The 19,176-nt window shown below is 43.4% G+C and overlaps 1 protein-coding gene across 1 annotated transcript; it reads left to right on the top strand.

The window, feature by feature from the left end:
• Positions 1-264: 264 nt before the first annotated feature.
• On the top strand, positions 265-13,391 carry slc25a22a (solute carrier family 25 member 22a). The gene is made up of 11 exons (XM_069686495.1): positions 265-411; positions 6,225-6,428; positions 6,529-6,654; positions 6,754-6,809; positions 7,133-7,223; positions 7,799-7,853; positions 8,564-8,624; positions 8,867-9,011; positions 9,095-9,249; positions 9,338-9,413; positions 9,585-13,391. Exons 2-11 carry the CDS (start codon positions 6,409-6,411, stop codon positions 9,736-9,738), a joined length of 939 nt encoding a protein of 312 aa, XP_069542596.1. The 5' UTR covers positions 265-411; positions 6,225-6,408; the 3' UTR covers positions 9,739-13,391.
• Positions 13,392-19,176: the final 5,785 nt, after the last annotated feature.

Here is a 19,176-nt window from a genome sequence, read left to right as displayed (position 1 = left end):
CAAGAGACATTTTTTTCTATTTTTTGTTCAAGGTCATCGGGTTGAGATGAATCGTCACGATGACGCTGCCCCATCATCCCCCATCCCTACACCTATACTGCAAATACAAAATATGTCTGTACTTCTACTATATACCACTAGAGGACCCGTTTAAATCCCCTTTCTGTTTTTTTTATTCGTCTCCTCACTACTACATCGCCAGCTACGCTCTCGCTCCCCCTCCCTCCCTCCTTCTCCGCCTGCCTGCCTGCTTCCACTCCCACCTTCTCTACCTCTCCCGCTGGACTCTCAAATGCTAGTAACACCGGTAGGTTAGCTATTGTCGCTCTGTCAGCCAAAGATACACAGTGTAAAGGCTTTGATTTCACACCACAACCTCACCGGGAGAGATAACGGAAACGGCTCCATGTGGTATGTAGATAACGGGATGCAGTTAAAGTCTTGTTATGAATAAGACGGGTGTGTTATCCTGAAAATGCGTCTATTACCGTTATAATATTTACCTGTCTGTACCTTGAAGGCGACATTTTGAGCTAAATATCCTTTTTTATATTTTGTACATTGTCACGACATGAAAAGCAAGCTAGTATTTCGGACGGGATGTATGAGGCGGTTTGCAGCTTCGTTGTGAAAGGCAGCAGCAAATCATTTTCCGTTATCTGGCAAGCCGAGTATTTTCAACATATGCTGGGTTATAAAGATGTAGCTGCTCGTGTATAATGTACAATTAAGAGCTACAACGCTGTCGGCGTGACCGTTATGAATCACGAATCAATAACGGTTACACTATGGCCGTTAATATGCCGGTTAATAATATGCCTGGTCATATTTTAACCCTTTAAACCGACGTGCCGTTGGACTCAGGTGTTTGAACCGTTATTTAACCAACGTTTTATAACTGTGGTTTGTACGTACATTGTTACCTCGCTCAATTTTGGACGTTACCACAGAGTAACGGGACTAGATACCGAATTTCTCCCGGACCTGTGAAGGGACCACTGCGGCCGCCCTCTGCCGGCTTCCGCTCAGTAGTGACGGTGTAATTATTATCATGTGGGCCGGGATGTTGGGAGTGGAGGGTAAAACCACTTAAACTGTACCCACCTCCCTTTTTCATTGGTAGAGCGGAATGCTCACCTCTGACAGGCTGGATAATCATTAACATACTGTAACTTCTTTGTGCAGGATGAAAAGAAGGCAAGATGGAGTATTTAATAGTCCCTAAAAATGCTGAATGTTTATCATACTTGGTTGAAAGCCATTCCCATTTTTACTAGTCTCTGGGGAGGCTCAAATTCCTTTCAGTAAGAAATGTACTGTAAGTTTTCAAGAGGACATGCAAACTAACAGCAATGCATAAAAGTTCCCAGTGTATTGGTGAGGTTATGCAGAGGCCAAGCAGTGTTATAAAGCTTTCCTGCAGCCTTGAAATAATTGATGAGCAGAGCCATTCTTGGTGTAAGGTGACATCCCGAGCACTGCTGTACCTTTTTTCTCTATACTGCTTATTTACATTCATTCAATAGAAACCAGCAACAATGTGTGAAATATGAATTTAATCTGCATGCACGACTACATCCATATAGCATTCCCTGAAAGTGTGCTAAATCCCAGAGGCAAGGACTACCAAATGTCACGGATGTATGTGCACTGAATGGCAATGATGTAGAGTCGTGCTGGTGGGAAGATGATGTGATGCTTTGTGAAAGTTACCCTGCGTTTGGCCATTCAGGCCTTGCTGTAATCCGCAAATTGTAATCAGATGCTTCAATGCTGCATTCGGCTTCCTATCTAATGCACAGTGGTTTTGTTGTTTTCCTATCAATGCTCTAAGAAAGCTGAGAGGAGGGAAAACAGGAGATACGAGAGAGAAAGCCCCAGGTGACTTCAGAAACTGGGGCACCATCAATAGCTGCGGTGTCAGTGGACTAAACACTACACCACCGCTCCGCACTGAAGGGGCATTTTGGCTGCCTGAAAGTTGAACTCGGCTTGTTATTTCTGATCTACAGCAGGTGATTAATACAACAATGTGTTACTGTGCAGGCATTAATGGCTGTAACGCGAACTCAGTGTGCAGGACCTGTAGTGGAAATGCATCGCTGTGCACTGATCATAACTCTCACGCCACTGGTTGTAAATGGAGATGGAGAGAGAGCTTTCATAAGTAGGTATTAGGTTTATAATCCCGATGCTGTTGGGAAGAGGAAATAGTAATCAGATTTATCTGTGACACCATAAATTTCATCCCTTGTTTCCGCAGTGCTCTAGATGTCCAAAAATAGCGCGCATCTTATAAACCAGCATTTGGGAAAAAAGCAGGATAACCCCACCAGAGCGGCTGTCAGTGCAGACAACTATTTAAAACCTGATCCTTTTAGAAGATTGGTCTGACGAATATACACTCTGACGATATGCCGGGAGTCCTTTTTACAAGCTCCTACTAGCTTTGCTTTAAAACGAAACATTACCCACAAATTATTACTTTAAATTAACGCTAAGAAACAGTAGCTCCGGGAGGCATGCAAAAAGGGACAGATTGCTTGTCTACTGGATCCGGCCCTTGTGCCCTTGCAGCTCAGAGGAGCACTCGACATCTGATAGAGGATTGCAGGAACACACTTGTGTTCTGAATCAGTCCTCTGCGGATGGCTTAGAGCTCGCTGTGAATCGAACCAGCTCATGTGAGACAGATGGACGGGTAATAACAGCCTGCTCATGCTAATGAGAAAGGGCCTGTGACTTTTTTCACTCCTTCACTGTCTTTCTTTTCCATGCGCCACAGTCACGTGAGTGGAGTGCTGCTGACTACCACAGTGCTTTGTCTCCACTGTAGCCACCCACTTCCTCCTGTCAATCACTAAACTTGCTGTCATTTAGTCAGCAGGACCTTTAGCCTGTTTGGCAGTCGAGGACAGAGAGGTACACAGGAGCCGGGATGGATGAGGTATATTTCCCTCTGCTTGATTTGAATGAAAGGAATATAGCTTGCATGAGATTTGCATAGGAAATTTACTGCGTTGGATTTGTTTCTAGAACTATCTGCAGGGTTATATGTGTCTTTTTCTGATTGAGGCAGACTTAGAGCAGATTAGTTGAAGAGGCGAGCCACATGTTTGCTTTGCACTCACATATTTTCAGATTTATACAGGCGCTGATCCAGAACTCCGCTTTAATTGCATCTCTGACATACTTCTGGTTTTGGTAAGCTCCTTATCATACATGCCTCTGTTATGTTTCTTATTTAATTAGTCTTGAAAGGGTTGAAAATGTTGATTTTAAATATGTGGAAAAAGTTTCCATGAAATGCTTCTGTTACCAACCAGATGTTTTCAGCTATTATAATTTTCCAAAAACGCACATGAAATGGTTGATAGTATTAAGATTTAAGAGCGCAGGTTTTACACAATTATTAACTGACTAAACAGGTGAAAAAATAAGTATTATATTTATAATATTTTCCCTGTGTAGTAGGCCCTACGTTATTTCATTACATCACTGCCCCACATATAATGTGTGTTGTGTCATTCATAAATTGTATGCAAGAGTCTATGGTGCTTCCCTTCTCTGCCTTACCTTTGTGGGTTAACATCCCAGTTACATTTTAACTTTGCTCCATGAACTTGTAATAATGTGCCTTAAAAACGTTCAAAAAAGGATTTTATGTCCTTTTGCTAAAGCTTGCAGCTTTACGGTTCAGGGTCCTTGTCAGTAAAGCAGCGTTTATTGGCCTCATTGTTCAAGGCTGAATGATGAACAAGGGTCGAGAACAGAGCTGTTATCTGTCGGTGCGTGGACTCTTTAATCAGCGGTTGCTTTAGGAGGATTGGTTAAAGTAGTTAAAGGTTCTGCGCGGCAGCCAAGTTTCACAATCACTTTGTCTATTGTTTACTCATCAGTGCTTATCTGCTCCTGAGCTACACACTCAAAATATGACCTCTGGCTGAATGTGTGTAAGAGAGACGTGTGTAGTTTTTAGCCACTTTAAATCTTTTGTTTTTGCAACATCAGAAGCAGCTTCTAATAGTTAAGTGATGTATGCGGATGTCTCCTTGTGCTGTGTGACTGAAGGACTATCTTGGAGATTTGGGTGATGAGTGATGCCTCTGTGCTGTGGACACTGCACACTGAAGCCATTTGTATCCACACAGACTCCAATTGTCATGACAAGACAGCAGACAGGCAGGCAGTGACTGCGGGTCAAGTAAGTGTCCTGGTGCACACACAGTTTTGTGGTGGACGACTAATGCTGCAAGCAACGGTCAAGAATGCTCAGTTTGATGGGGACTCATGTAAGACTGCTGTGCCCTTTACAAGCCGTATATTTTCTCCTCAGACTGAAGATATAGTCTTGTAAAGTGGTAACATAGGCAGGAGGAAGTCAGTGACAGGAAATGGGGAAGAAAATGCTGTAAAGTGAGGAGGTGTGCTCCTTCACACTGCTGCTGGGTGAGAAAATGTTCAGGAACAGTCAGAGGCAACGCGAGCAACCGAGGAGGCCTGTGAAGTCGTCTGTTTGAAGCTCCGGGGAGGAGAAAGGAGACCAGAGAGGTCCTCTCCTCCTCCCTCCTCCACCTCTGGAGCAGCCAGCGGGTGCCTCGAGTCCTCATCCAAACCAAACACACCAGACCGCAGCTGCATTCATCGGAAAACCAAACATCCCCGCTCACACTGTGCGGTCTCTCTCTGAGCCTGCGTGTGAGGAGTTTGGGTTGTACAAGTGTTGCAGATGCACTTCACAAAGAAAAACCCTGAAGTCAGCAAAGATGTGAGACGGAAAAGCTGCGTTTGAGAGTCGTGACTCGTGACTGAGGGAAATGATGGGGGAGGGCTGGTGTGGAGGAGAGAGGAGGAGGCGGGCTGCACGGGCTGAGGCGGCCTGTGATTGGTGGAGGGAGGGGGTGGAGAGAGTGAAAAGGGGAAATGGGAAGCGTCTTTTTCTCACTGAGGGCATTCTGAACCAAAAATAAGGAGCATCTTAACCCCATCAGACATATTTCATCTGTTTGCACAGAAATGACCGTTGAACACACTGGGGATTGAGCTTCCCCCTATATGTTATACAGTTTGCGACTGCAGTTAGATGATGAAAGAGCTCCTGCATAAAACATGAGTGTTCAAGGACACAAATGACGCACAGATGTGCTGGTGATAGTGGATTTGTTTTAACAGAGTAATCTCCACTGTGATAGCCACAGCTCTGCTTTTAAACACAGTGGTTGTGTATCTCGTGCCATTGTCCTGATTTAGCCTCGGTAAGAGACATTAAATGGTGAGTGATTTGCATTTGGAAATAAACTTTAGGTCTAATTCAATTACAAACAATTTCCTTTTTTTAAAGGAAAAATGCTCAACATTTTCTCTTTTTACAGAACCATTTGTGAGTATTTCCTTTTTCTCTTCACTTTTCTTCTCTAACGTGATCTGAATATCCAGGTTTTAGTGTGTTTGTCTTTGAATTCACAGTGTTGACATGCCACCTGCTTTAACTGAGGACTGCATTCGGTCTGAGCCGCAGCACACCTGGGTGTTTTTTTAGCAGATTTCTCTTTTACTAGACAACTTCATTCCTTCGTCCCGATTTCCCATCGTAGCGCAGTGCTGTGAGCATTTTGTCGGGGTCTTGTTAGTCAGTCATGCCAGGCTACTGTTGACTTTGCCACCCCACTTGAAACGGACTGTTCTGTTTGGTTTGAGCCACAGCGCACCTGTGAGGAAAGTCAGAAAGGTCTTCTTTCAGCCGTACAGCCCCAGACCCTCGCTTGTATAATCATCTTGCAAAACCTCCTCTGTTAATACCAAGCGAGTGTTATAGGACTAATCCACTGTTGTGTTTTAAGCGAGAAAAATGCAGTTTTTTGGGTCACACAGTTGAGGAATAAACTCCCCACTGAAGTCATTCATAAACACTTCTGATAATGCAGCTGTTTATTGAGGAGGGTTGAACTTTAAATGTTTGATTAATTCTAGCTCTTATTCCTTTGGACAGAAGTGTCAGAGACGACGTAATGTAACAAGACAAGCACTTCAATGATCACACCACCTTGGGCTTTCGTAAACTGTGATGGACATTTGTAAACCTGACAATTCAGCTGGTTGCGGCTCTAACCTACTGACCGATTTAAAGTATTATTTTCTACTCTGCTTGCTCTACTTTGTTGGAACGTGTCAGCCACTTTCTGCAAGTCTTTAATGTGAACACATCCTTTCCTCTTTCCTTACAGGTATCCTCTAACTGGAACTAACAACAACTGCACGGAGACGAGTGGACAAAGCATAATCAGACTACAGTAATCCCACTGTGAGAGCAACACACACTATTGTAACACACAACAAAAGCCAGCGACGACCACCGAGTGACTAGCTTACAGACGTATTGACTCTTTGACCAGCCAGGGCTTAACATAAATGGCTGACAAGCAGATCAGGTGAGGTTGGATACAGCAGCACAGAGGCTCATTTCTTTATCTATTGATCTTTTACAATATCATCTTCATGTCTCTTCCTCTCTGGTCGCCTTTCCTACAGTTTGCCTGCCAAATTGATCAATGGGGGGATCGCTGGCCTGATCGGAGTGACCTGTGTGTTTCCCATTGACCTGGCCAAGACTCGCTTGCAAAACCAGCAGAATGGATCTCGCCTTTACACCAGCATGTATGAAACATCTCTATTTCACTTATACGTATAAAGAGTCTCTGAGGAACTTGGCAGCACTTTGATTAACACATCTCGAATGTTGTTATTGTGTTTCAGGTCAGATTGCCTTATTAAGACCATCCGGTCAGAGGGGTACTTTGGGATGTACCGAGGTGAGTTTTGTTTTTGATGTTACAGGAACTTTGGTTTGGATCCCACTGTTGTGCTTGTCTAAAAAAGAGCGAAACATGTTTCTTTTACTCAGATTTTATACATATGATGGTATTTAGAATAACAGTGTCGTTCTTACAGTATTACAAAACACATATTGAATCATAACCCCACTATTGTGATACATATCGTGTCGCCAAAGTCTTTCCAATGCACAGTCATTAAATACTTAGATCCCTCAGACTCATTGTCTCTCTTCCTTCTCTGTTTCTTCTCTTCTTTATGCCTCCCTCTTTCTTCCTCTTTGTCCTTTTCTTCCCTTCAGGAGCGGCGGTGAACTTAACACTAGTCACACCAGAGAAAGCCATCAAATTGGCCGCCAATGACTTCTTCAGGCATCACCTCTCCAAGGATGGGTGAGGCATGGCAGTGCTGACAGACTGCCTGACACACACTCTTCCTCATTCACACCGTGATTAACTGGCATGTTTACTAACATGTAACCTGACACATTAGCTGTCTGCGTTCTCACCGAGCCTCTAGTTAATCCTCCACCGTTCTGTCGCCTCCTCCCCGGCGTTTCACGGCAGTTTGTTAGCCGCCAGGTTTAAAAATACAGAAGTGCTTGTGTGCATGTGAGCAGAAGTCCTGCGTGAAATCACGTTAGCAGCTGCTGAAATCCATCACCCATTATTGTCCCCCCATGAGCAATGTCTGCACAGATAAAGCTGAAAGTTTCTGGGGCATCTATCTCCATCTCTATGGTGACAAACACGAAGGCTGATGAATGATTGACTTGTCTTGCCCAGCCGCTCACCTTGTGAATTATTAATCTGCCCTTGTGCCTGACATGTTGATATGGAAGAAAGAGATTAGCATCACCAGCCCAGGTGGTGACAACTCCTTTTTTGACTGTAGAAATAAAGATGTCTACCTCTAACACTTTCAGTTTATCACATGTTTTCATCTGATTTTGCTTTTTCATCTTCAGAAAACTCACTCTGGTCAAAGAGATGCTGGCGGGATGCGGGGCCGGTACTTGCCAGGTGAGTGAGTGAGTGAGATGTTGCCTTAATTGCATCCTCCTGTTCTCCATCTGGAGCTGCTGCCATTAGCGCTGCCTGTGTCAGCTCACGCACGAACACCAGGGCCCCGAACTTTGCCTCATTTGTCACTGCCTGCAGCCGGAATTAGAGCCGCAGACAGGTTTGAATGAGAGGTTATATTTGCAGAAACATGCTTGCAACTTGACTCTGCAGATCATCCCCATTAACCGTGATCTAAACACGGCGCCTTCCATTTCATGAGTGATTTTTAATCTTAAATGTTGGCCTGTTAGCAGGCAATAGAAACACTAGCGGCTCGATTTGAGCGATCAGATAAGACGCTGTGAGAGTGCCGGGCCATGTGCGCTGAGTGAGTGAGTCAGAGTGAAAGGCCTCTCGTCAATGGGGGCAAAGGCTTCAAGCCCAAAGGAACGTGATTAGATTAAGTGTAGCAGACCTTGGATTAAGATTGTGGTTGAGCACACGGCCATCTCGCCTTTAATCCTGTTAACTAGTTACTACTGCGTGGATCACAGAGGCAAACAAGAGGTGACAGTTAGCTACTGGATGCCAGTAGATTTACAATGGACACACTTTTTGCCTGACAAGTTCAGCACTCATCAATCCTAAAGTCTTACATTTGCATGTATTTGCATTTGTTAGCAGTATGCTGACACTGTACCTGACACCTGTTTTTTGCTTTGTTGTAGGTTATTGTCACAACTCCTATGGAGATGTTGAAAATCCAGCTCCAAGATGCTGGACGAATTGGTAAGAGGAAATGAAATCCAGATGGTGTTTCAGAAAAGAATGAAGGGGAGTGGGGGGATGTAAGAGATAAAGTGGAGCAACAGTGACCTCATGTGGCCATGCCTGAGATTACAACAGCTTTATTTGGCTTTTTAAACACTGTTAAGGATTCAAAATGTCTGCACACATGCCTGTTCCTAGCATTGTTTAGTTCTTGTAGCTTCATCTTGCCATTTTAATGCTGTGTTTCTTATGCTCCACAGCTGCTCAGAGGAAGTTAATGCCAGAGACGGTGGCGGCAGGCACTGTGGAGACAAAGTCCCCGACAGCCATCCAGCTAACCAGAGAGTTACTGCGGGAGAAGGGCATTGCTGGGCTGTATAAAGGCCTCGGTGCCACATTGCTCAGGTACAACAGATCTGGCAAATAGGTGGTTGTTTTTACAACAATCTGTAATGAGCTTTACGTGACTTACCTTTGTTTTCTTGCAGGGATGTTCCTTTCTCCATCATCTATTTCCCTCTTTTTGCCAACCTGAATAACCTGGGCAAAAGAGGCATGGATGGACCCGCTCCTTTCTACGTGTCCTTTTTATCAGGCTGCGCCGCGGGGAGCACAGCAGCTGTGGCCGTCAACCCTGTCGATGGTGAGCAACGTGGGAGTGTGAAGTTTTTACGGCCATGATTTCATCGTTAGTGGATGTTTTAGACTCACCTGAGCTCTGTGTGTTTCAGTGATAAAGACTAGACTGCAGTCTCTGAACCGAGGGAGCACAGAAGACACGTACAGTGGAGTGACTGACTGTATCAGGTGACCTCATTTACTTTACTGCTGCAGCACGTGTGATGCTCTGAGTGTGTAGTCAAGTCAAAATGCAGAACTCACAAAATATACAATGAGTTATTATGATGAAACAGCTCTGAGTTAAGTAGTGTTTCTGTATGATTCATCTTTTTTAACAAGCTTTTATTTGCTCTGCAGGAAAATCTTGCGTAACGAGGGTCCATCCGCCTTCCTGAAGGGAGCCTACTGTCGAGCCTTGGTCATCGCACCTCTGTTCGGCATCGCCCAGGTGGTCTACTTCCTCGGCGTGGGTGAATTCATTCTCAGCTTCTTGCCTAAAAAAGACAACTAAGAAGCACCTCCTCTCTGCCTTTCCCTCCCATAATGCATCACAACAACTGCGTGAGGATTCATCTCATTTCGAAATTGTCGACGGGTCAGAGCACGACTCAATCCGTAAAACATTGTGTTTTAAATTTGTTGTGTTGAATGTTGAAATAGTAGTTTAGGACGGAGCCTTTGTTTTGCCAAGCTGCCTACAGTGGCACACACAATTCCAGTAGGCATGCTCAGCTAGCACTCTGGAAAAGAAGCCACAAATATCAGATGAAGTTTTAAATGAATATTGCTTTATGATTATTTTGCAATTTTTGAATATGATTGTTGAATTATTGAAGTAGGTGTACTGCCCTTGGTTGCTGCAGCTCGGCAAGCCCTACAGTACCTAATATCACAACATTAGCCTCTGGAACACCTTAGCTAACTGGCTAAATAAGATGCACATACTTCACTTAGAAAGGTATTTTAGGGAATTACATGTAGTAGAATATTCACTAAAACTACTTAGAGAACTTCCCCCTGTCTTAAAACATAGATACTTAGAATTGAGCAAAGCATATATGCCTGTTTCAGACGTGGGAATGTGTTGATCTGCTCCCAGCACTCCTCTTAGATCTGTCCTGAGAAACCACATCCCTTCCTGTAAGTGGTTGTAATGAACTTTAATGGCCTTGGCTTTTAAGGTAGATCAGGTTCCATCTGATATTTCGTGCTACCACAATGATCGACTGTTTCGCCTCTGAAAGATATATTGTGTTTCCAAATTACACACACGGGTGAAGAGATGGTGCAGCACATTTTGGCATCATACACTAAAGTACTACATGTGTGAATTGTTCATCTCAACGCACAATCACAAAAACACACTGCTGGTTGAAACAGTCAAGAGTGCTGTGCTTGTGGCTCCGCCCCAGATAGTGATGTCACAACAGGGGTTTGGCCTTTCTAGCTAACTTTAGCTGATTGAAAACACCTACTGTGACAGCGCTGATTGGATTGCGGACAAAAGTGGAGAGGTTTTTATCATTTTGGTCCAAACACACAGCAGTGCAGCCGCAGATTTCTGAAAGCATCAGCTGTGAACGCTAAATTGAATTAAATTTAATAGTATGCCAGATAATTAGTAGATACTCAGTGACTCAGCTGACAATCACTCAGTCTGATGAGTACAGCCGACCATTGTGGAGCCAGTAAGACCTAAACTGGAGTAGTTCGCACCCCTTAGATCCAGACATGATTGTTTACAGATGAATTCACGCTCACTTTAAATTCCTTTAACGAACTTGAATCCAGTGGCACGACCCCAAAGAGCTAATGACAAACTTTTCTTTATCAGAAAATTAAACCAGTGTGGTTTCAGTGTTCTATGAGTTTTACCAAACATCTCTTGCCTGTTTGCTTTACAAGGTTTTGTTTGCTTTAAGCTGCCGCGGGAAAAAAAAGCAGCCCCTGTCGTATCTTGTTTGCGCATCACGACACTGAAGCCCTGCCATTGGTTTATCTCGCCGGAGATCAAGGTGACTTTGACGTGTGTTGTCCAATCACATTCCTTCCTCGCTCCCACTGTTTAAGCAGCTCGTCAATTGTACTGTTGCACTGTAGATGCGCGATGCAACTTTCCAATGTGTTATCATTCGTGGGAGTGAGGTCTATTTATCAAGATTCCTTTCTAGAGGCGGTATAGCACTATATATTTGTATGTCGTTTTTTTCTGTGTCAAAGTGTCCACCTTATCTATATATTGTACATATGCAGATGATATGAACTTTTATGTTGTAGGTTTTATGGTTTGTTTTGTACATGATGGCTTATTTGCACACCTACCTCTCCAGCTCCCCCCTCAATCCATGTTGTAGTGATTTTATGTTATGATGATGTAGACATATCAAATGAAGGAACATGTTTTAATGCAACAAGCATCATTTGAACTTAAATGCAGCATATCGATGAGGGTTTTTTACTGTATGCAAAGGGGAACAGTAGAGTAGATCTAGGCTGTTTTTTCTTCTCCGAGTTAAGCTGGGTCGGCCAGTGGTCCTGTTTGCTACAGTTTCATCAACTAGGACCGCCTGAGGCGTCATAATCATCATAAAAAACATAGTGAACGACGTGTGGCACCACTTAAACATCTCTGGAAATGAAATACACCCTGGAGAAGGCCAGTAGGGACCTGCTGACATCAGCCTGTAAATCATCAGTCTTTTTGAATGGTGCTTCTTTCATGAGGTAGCTGCAATAAGACGACGGCGGCGCTAACGACCAAGGCTGCGCCGTCTGAATCACATGCTTGTCAATCTCTCAGCGTTATCAAAGTCTTAACTGAAAGCCATAGGTCAGGGAGCGACATCAGAGCTGCCAGACATCGACTGGCACCTCCAGCCATGTTGGCGGATGACAGCTGAGCCACAGGAAAAAAACGGCAAAAAAAAACCCACCTGTGCGCTCCTCTCGATATATCACTGTCGTAGTTTTCAACATTCCTATTGCCAGTTCATCTCATATAAGATGTTATTGTGATCATAATGCCTATTTTTGTGTTCTTGAGATTATTGATGGGATCTTTGAACCACCCCCCAGCCCCTCTCCTCCTCCTTGTGTTCAGATTTATCGTCTGTTTTTGGTTGATTCTTGAAAATGTTGTGCAAGTCATTTTGTTTTACTCACAGCTGTGAATTTGCATTGACCTTGTGCATTTGGTTTTTGTATGTGTATGTGTGTGTGCGTGTGTGTCTGGCTGTGTAGTGCTGTAGTTGATGTGTAGTTGTTAGTGTGACACTGCGGTATTTTTCTCTTTGATTGTCAGACCAATGCTCTCTCCCCTCTTTCCTTCTATCTGTCACCTCCTCTGCCTCCTCCTCCTCTCTCCTCACAGCCGGGGAGTGCAGGTGTATGCAGAGGAGCTCTGAAACACCAAATGTATGACTTAGAGTGTATACAATCAAAGAAAGCACAAAGGATTATTAGGCACAAGAGGCACAATCTACTCAGACAAAGTCCAGGAAACAGACGTGGATTGAGGTCTGATTTATGTCAGTGGAGATGTTGATGAGATTAACTTTTTCAGTTCATCTGTCTGTAAAACTTGACTCATAGGGCTGAGACGACAGGATGAGGGTGTCCGCTGTGTTATCCACAAAATGTATATCGCCTACATATTCTAACTGAATCAGATATAAGAATGTAACTTAGATATTATAAGATGTATTATAATTATAGTGAAGAGTTTATTACATTTTAATCTAAAGATTTGTGCTTTACACATTCACGGAAAAATACACGAACCAGCTCACCGATATGCAATAAGTAGAAGTCACACACAGACACACACGGTAGACAAAGGAGAAAAACAAATGACGTCACAAGCTGTCAATCACACAATGTATGATGCAACCGGGGACCTCGGAGGCCCTCTGGGGTCTGAGCGCTCTTCACGGCCTCTGTTGTCTTCCTCCAAGAGGAACTGTGCATTACAGCACTTTAAAAACAAGGACCCCCACCCCACTGTCCATCCACAAAGTCTCTCTGCGACCGAGAGGGTGTTTATGAATATGTGTGGTGAATGACACAGTTGTCCTAGACATTATTTACAATGCAATGGAGAAAAAAAAAATGAAATATTGTGTTCCCTGTCACAATTTGCTGTTCAATAAACTGACTGTCCTCAGACGTGTCTCCTGTGCTGCAGGTTTTTTTTTTAACACTCATCAGTGTATCTGCGTCAAGGTCCAGCGATCAAGCTGTTTTTTTTCTGTCTGTAAAAGTGCTGTGAAAACCAAACAGCCGTGTTGCTTTGAAGAGCGCGAGGATGACATTGTGGCTCCTCGGGGCACCACGGGGAACAGCTGAGGCTGTTGTGTTGGGAGGATTTTCTGCCTCGTGGAGCCACCAGGTGTCAGTGTGGGGTCGCAGGAGAGCTGCATACCCTGCCTGTGCTGGGTAGTGGGAACACTGTGGCGCTACATACTACAGGTGTATGCTAAACTTGGGTGGCGTGTGGCGGTAAATCACGCGCTCTGATCTCACTGTTTTGCTATCCTATTCCCGGTAATGCTACTTTTAATCTCTTGCAGCTTGTACACAGATGTTGCTGTCTCACCTGTGATCTGTGTGGTTAACAAGGTGTTTATAAGTTGTACGATAAGAACATGGAAATGTGTGGATTGCACTGACAGTTCTAGCTTTATAAATCCCCTTATGAGTCCTGCACGTTTCAGCTGAACTGATGCTATGACAGGGGTTTATTCATTATTAATCCCCCACTGTTTGCTGTGTGTTTAACATGATAGCATTAGTTTGCAGCATAATTTCATCATAGCACCTTCCTGTAAACCTGCACACACACACACACAGACACACACAGAGACAGACTGCTGTCTTTCTGTATGTTTGTGTGTTTGTATGCAGGTCGTCTTTCAGCCAGAGTCAGATTTCATATTGAATTTTTGCGCCTCTTAGAGAGACTCCTTTCATCAGACTATCTACTCCAGTGTTTACACACACAACAGATTAGCCAACGGCTCAGTTTACCACAATGACAAGACTTTGAAATACAGAAATGAGCAGCAGCCACTGTTCTTCTGCTCGTTCAAATCCCTTTCATGTCATGACTTAAGCTGCCACCGTGAACTATTATTAGTCTCTCACGCTTTATAGCCCGAGGAGGAGGTGGAGAAGGTGCAGGGAAAGGTAGTCTAAGTTGAGCTTAAAGGCAGAGAGTGATGGAGGGAAAAGGAGGAGGAGGGAGGGGTGGTGAGGAGGTGGAGACAGTAGAGGACCATCGATAGAAGGAGCAGAGAGCCAGGGGAAGGAAGGGGATGGTGTTGATGCGTATATAGGTCACTAAATCAATGGGAATCAGGTTTTTGAAGGGGAGAGAAGGGGGTATTTATAGATACCAGTGGAGACAGATGCATCAGTGACAGGCACAATGATGCTGGGAGCACAGGATAGAGGGGGTGAGGAGGGGGGGATCTGCGAATAGACTGTGGTCAAATGAGTCTGCAGAGAATACTCCTCTAACAAATGGCAAAAGATTCTCAATAGTGAACAAATAGCATGGCGCGCGCTGCAAAACAAAATATAATCAAATGGAAATCAGTGCAGGATGCTTTGAGCAAATGACCTTCCCAGCTCTATTGACAAACACAGGCAAACTGTTAGTCGCGATATTGCGAATGCTCACAGCATTTGCATCTACAGTACGGCTCTGCTCATATCCTATTGAAGTGTAATCTGCGATATCAGAGGGCCTCATGATTGAATGGAATATTAGCTTTCTATTTCGCAGGCTTGTAAAGAGAACCTGCATATTTATTACTGAGAGCCGCTGAAAGGCTGTGACGGTACAATGCAAACATTACAGCCTGCACCGTAAAGATTTCAGCTCAGAGGTTAGCGCCGGATTCACTGCGAGGAGATTAAGCTCCTGTTTTAACCGTTTCCACCAGAAGAAGTTGCTTTCTGCTGTACTTTTAATAACTGTCGTGACTTACCCCATTTATTTGATGATGTCCCACGCTTCATGTGACAAGAAGTCCCAGCACAAATTGGAAAATTTGCTCGGAGAACAAAAAGGAAAAATAATTGAAGAAATTGTTTTAAATTGCTTCTGAGTGGATTTTTTTTTCTGGGACTAAGTCAAGGTCATGGACAAATTGTTCCATCAGCACTTACTCAGAGGGGCGGCCTACGTGCGATGTAAGACAGCCTGAACACTGAGGGTTATCTACATCTCATTTATGCATCTAATTTGGAGACTATTTGCATAGCAGTCACATCACCTTGCATCAAAAACTGGCAGAGGACGCACACAATTATACCTTAAGAGCTCTTAATCTGTGGCCTGCGCCTGATAATGTGCTCCATAAACTCGCACAGGACGGTGTGCTGAAAAGAGACCATCTGACCACCATTTGTGGAAGAGATACGGATGTGCAGCAGGTGCAGCATGGTTGAAGTCACAGGGCCAGATGGGTTCTTCTTTTTTCTCCCCTTACATCAGTGTTTACTGACACCAAAGCAGATTTTCAGATGGTTTTGCTGCTCTAATAACTCATGTGTCATTGCAGTGGAAATGAACTGTATTGAAGTATTGCACTCAACTGGTTGTAAGCTACTTGCACTTGAATGAGTATGTCCCTTTAATCCACTTAAGTGTAATATTTAAGTGGGAAATATTGTATTTTATTCTTCACAATTATTCTTTGCTTCAAATAATGATCAGTATCATTCTCACTTAATCTTATGGATCATCTTTTCACTGATTGGTTTGATCCATTAGTTTGCATGTTGTCGCACATAAGCTGCTCATCATTATTGCACAGGTGGTTTATTCAAATGTATTGTCAATAATAAAAACCCCAAACATTTTATAATTATGTTAAATCAGAGAAAATCAACAAATCAGCACATGCTGGAAGCTGGAAGTAGTACATTTTTTCTTCATTACATACTTAAATGATGAATCAATAATCAAAGTAGTTTGTGTTTTCCATTCAAAAGGCCAAACATATGATCTTCTTATAATATATAATATGTTTAAAGGTTCCCAGCACTATACCAGGCAGATAAAATTAGATGTAAATTGACCAGAACCATTAATGAATCAGCAATAACAAAACAAAACTATATAACAGGTTGTTTTGTGGCATTATGCAAATTATATTGTTTAATTGTAAGTTATGTTGTGTGACATCTCAGGACCATGTTGAATATAAATTAGACATATTAACTATATATTATAATATTCTGAAAGGGCACATTCTGCATAATGAGCAGGCTACTTTTGGTAGATTATTGTCTTAATACTTAGTGATATTTTGAAAGCAGGACTTTTTCTTCCTAATAAATGACTTTAAATTTCTTATCAGTGTGGTAGCTATTTCTACTTTTTCCTCCACTAATGAGATTCCCAATTAACCTGTGCAACTCCGGTGCAAGCCCCGTCTAAATCCCCTGGGTGGGCTGTGACTGCACTCCTGATTACATGTTGCACTGCAAAGCAGTGTTCTAAAACTGATAAATGGATGCACGAGCCGAATCAAACATCGCACGTGGCAGCAGCAGAGCAAACAGGCGGCGAGGAGGACTTGTTAACACGGCAGCGAAAAGTCACTTTTTCCCATTTTGTCCTCTGAGCCGCACAGTGAACCTGTGGTTATAACAGAGAGAGAGAGGGAGAGAGAGAGAGAGAGAGCAGAGGAGAGAGGGAGGGAGATAGTGAGAGTCTCAAACTGGTTAGCCTACCTATCCGCTAGGAGGAGAGGAGAGGCTGTTGAGGAGCAACAAAACAATAAACAGCTACTACTACGAAGCACATCGGCGGAGTTCACGATACACGCCAGCCTGAGGAGTACCCACAAATAATTGAGACAACGCCATCGCATTAGCCTCGGAGTGAAGTCACAGCCATGTATCTGAACAGGGAAGAGGACAATAGCAAAGGTAAGATCCTGTCAAGAAATGACACTCTTTGCGGAGATCATCCTGACAGTTTCAAGGTGTTTCATCTCTGACCCGCTGTTTCTCTCTCTGCCTGGCATGGAAGAGGTGGGGAGGTGCTGTTACACATGCACCGTTAACGTTTATTATTTTAATCCTTTAACCGGTGATGTTAGTGAAAAGTGTGGGCTGTCATTATGTAATATTAGTGCAGTTAATTGCCTCCTAGGAGGATGCTTATCATTAGCCCAATCCTGCCTTTATTCCAATGCATTGTGAACGATTAATTGTGAACCTGTTGTTGACAGAGCTATTTAACATTTGCATTATTTTGCCGGGTTTGTATTTCCTTGTTTTGGAGATGTACAATAGCTACTTAAGGGCAAAATAACACAAGGTCAAAGCCTTTAGCTGCAATGAAACCTAAGTGTATATAGGTTATTAATGGTGCTCTACAGCTTCCGACATCCTGCACAAATACTAAGGGTATATGGGGTGCAGCTTACTGCTTAACGGGGAGAGATAACCGTGCAGCAGCGCGAGGGGTAAAGAGGGTACAAAGGAGGCATATTTGAGTAATCTCTCCCACGTGTTTTTGAGGCGTGATTTCTCTCTCATCGGGCTCCCAGAAACACTCCCGATTCATGTCCCCTGCTGTTACCACCAAGCATAAATGACTCTCTGGGGCTAAGAGGTAATGCTAATTACCACCCAAATCTTCAGGTTATACTAGAATAACACCTGCTGCTACCGAGGAGGGGAGGGAGGGAGTGAGGGGAGGAGGGAGGGTGTAAAAGAGCAAAAGGCAGAGTGGGAGGAGCCATTTTTGTTCATTTCCCTATGATGTGAGATAATGTGATCTCACCACACATGCAGGCAACAACACGATACTGTACGGGGGGATGTGTGCGACCAGCAGCAGCAGCATCCGTGTGTAGGAGAGGACATGGGAGTAACCCATGTATGTGTTGTGTCAGAAATACAGAAACACACAGGAAGCCCGCTAAAAACATTTGAGCAATAATTCTTAAATAGTAAAGCCATACACTGTATTATATTCAGAGAAGTTCATTGAATGGGTTTTGTCCTATTTAGCAAGAAGGTCACATAAACTGACTTCCACAAAAGTCCCAAAACAAAAACTAAAGTAAAGGGTAGGCTTAGAACGTCACTAGTTAGTTATAAAGTTATCTATCATTAGAGGTTTGCTCCACTGTGGCTACAAGATGGCATGACCTTGTTGGTTGGCATGGTAACCTCTACCCACTTTTAGCGGTTGTTGTCAAGAGCTAGCTTAAGCCGAGCGTCTTTATGTGCCACTACTCAAGTTTCAGACAGGATATGCCAGTGACACTTCAAAATTTTGCCAGTTTTCAACCTAAAAAAAAATACAAATCAAACTGAATTTGAATAATTATAAACCGCAATATTCCTTGCAAGTTACTAACATTAAGCTAATTAACAGTAGCTAACCTTGTTGCGTTCTTATGCTAGCTAGTTGTTGAGTTTACTCAAAGCCAGACTATTAGCTTGGCTCTAGTGATGGCAGTATCAGCCTTGGTCCAGACAATTACTAGATGTATTGCAAATATATTTGTGTAAAAAAATCAGTTTGTCTCTCAACATTGAACAGGATAACATGTGGGCCTCATTATTTCTGAGCTTTTAGTGTTAATTTAGCGACATCATCTGGTCAACGTTATTCATTCCTGACCAAAAACCACCTGAAAACTATTGACATCACTATCAGCCTCAACTCTGATGTATGACATGGTTTGCATGGTTGATATTATTCACTACACATCAACGTCTTTGTGAACATGTTAGCGTGCTGACAGTAACTTTAAAGCACCTTTGTGCCTTTGTACAGCCTCACAGAGCTGCTAACGTTAGCTCTTTAGTTGTTGAAGGTCAAAGAGGGAAGCAAATGTTTGGAGGATAACAGACTGGTACTGTGTATGGTTACATCATGATCCAGGAGGATATGTTGGTTAGAAGCAGGTGGGGAAGA

The sequence above is a fragment of the Semicossyphus pulcher genome, unplaced genomic scaffold, assembly GCF_022749685.1.
Source record: "Semicossyphus pulcher isolate SPU_LCO1_2020_fin unplaced genomic scaffold, fSemPul1.0.p SCAF_8, whole genome shotgun sequence".
Lineage (NCBI taxonomy): Eukaryota > Metazoa > Chordata > Actinopteri > Labriformes > Labridae > Semicossyphus > Semicossyphus pulcher.
The sequence above is the reverse complement of the archived record's forward strand: the minus strand, read 5'-3'. Positions and strand labels throughout refer to the sequence as shown.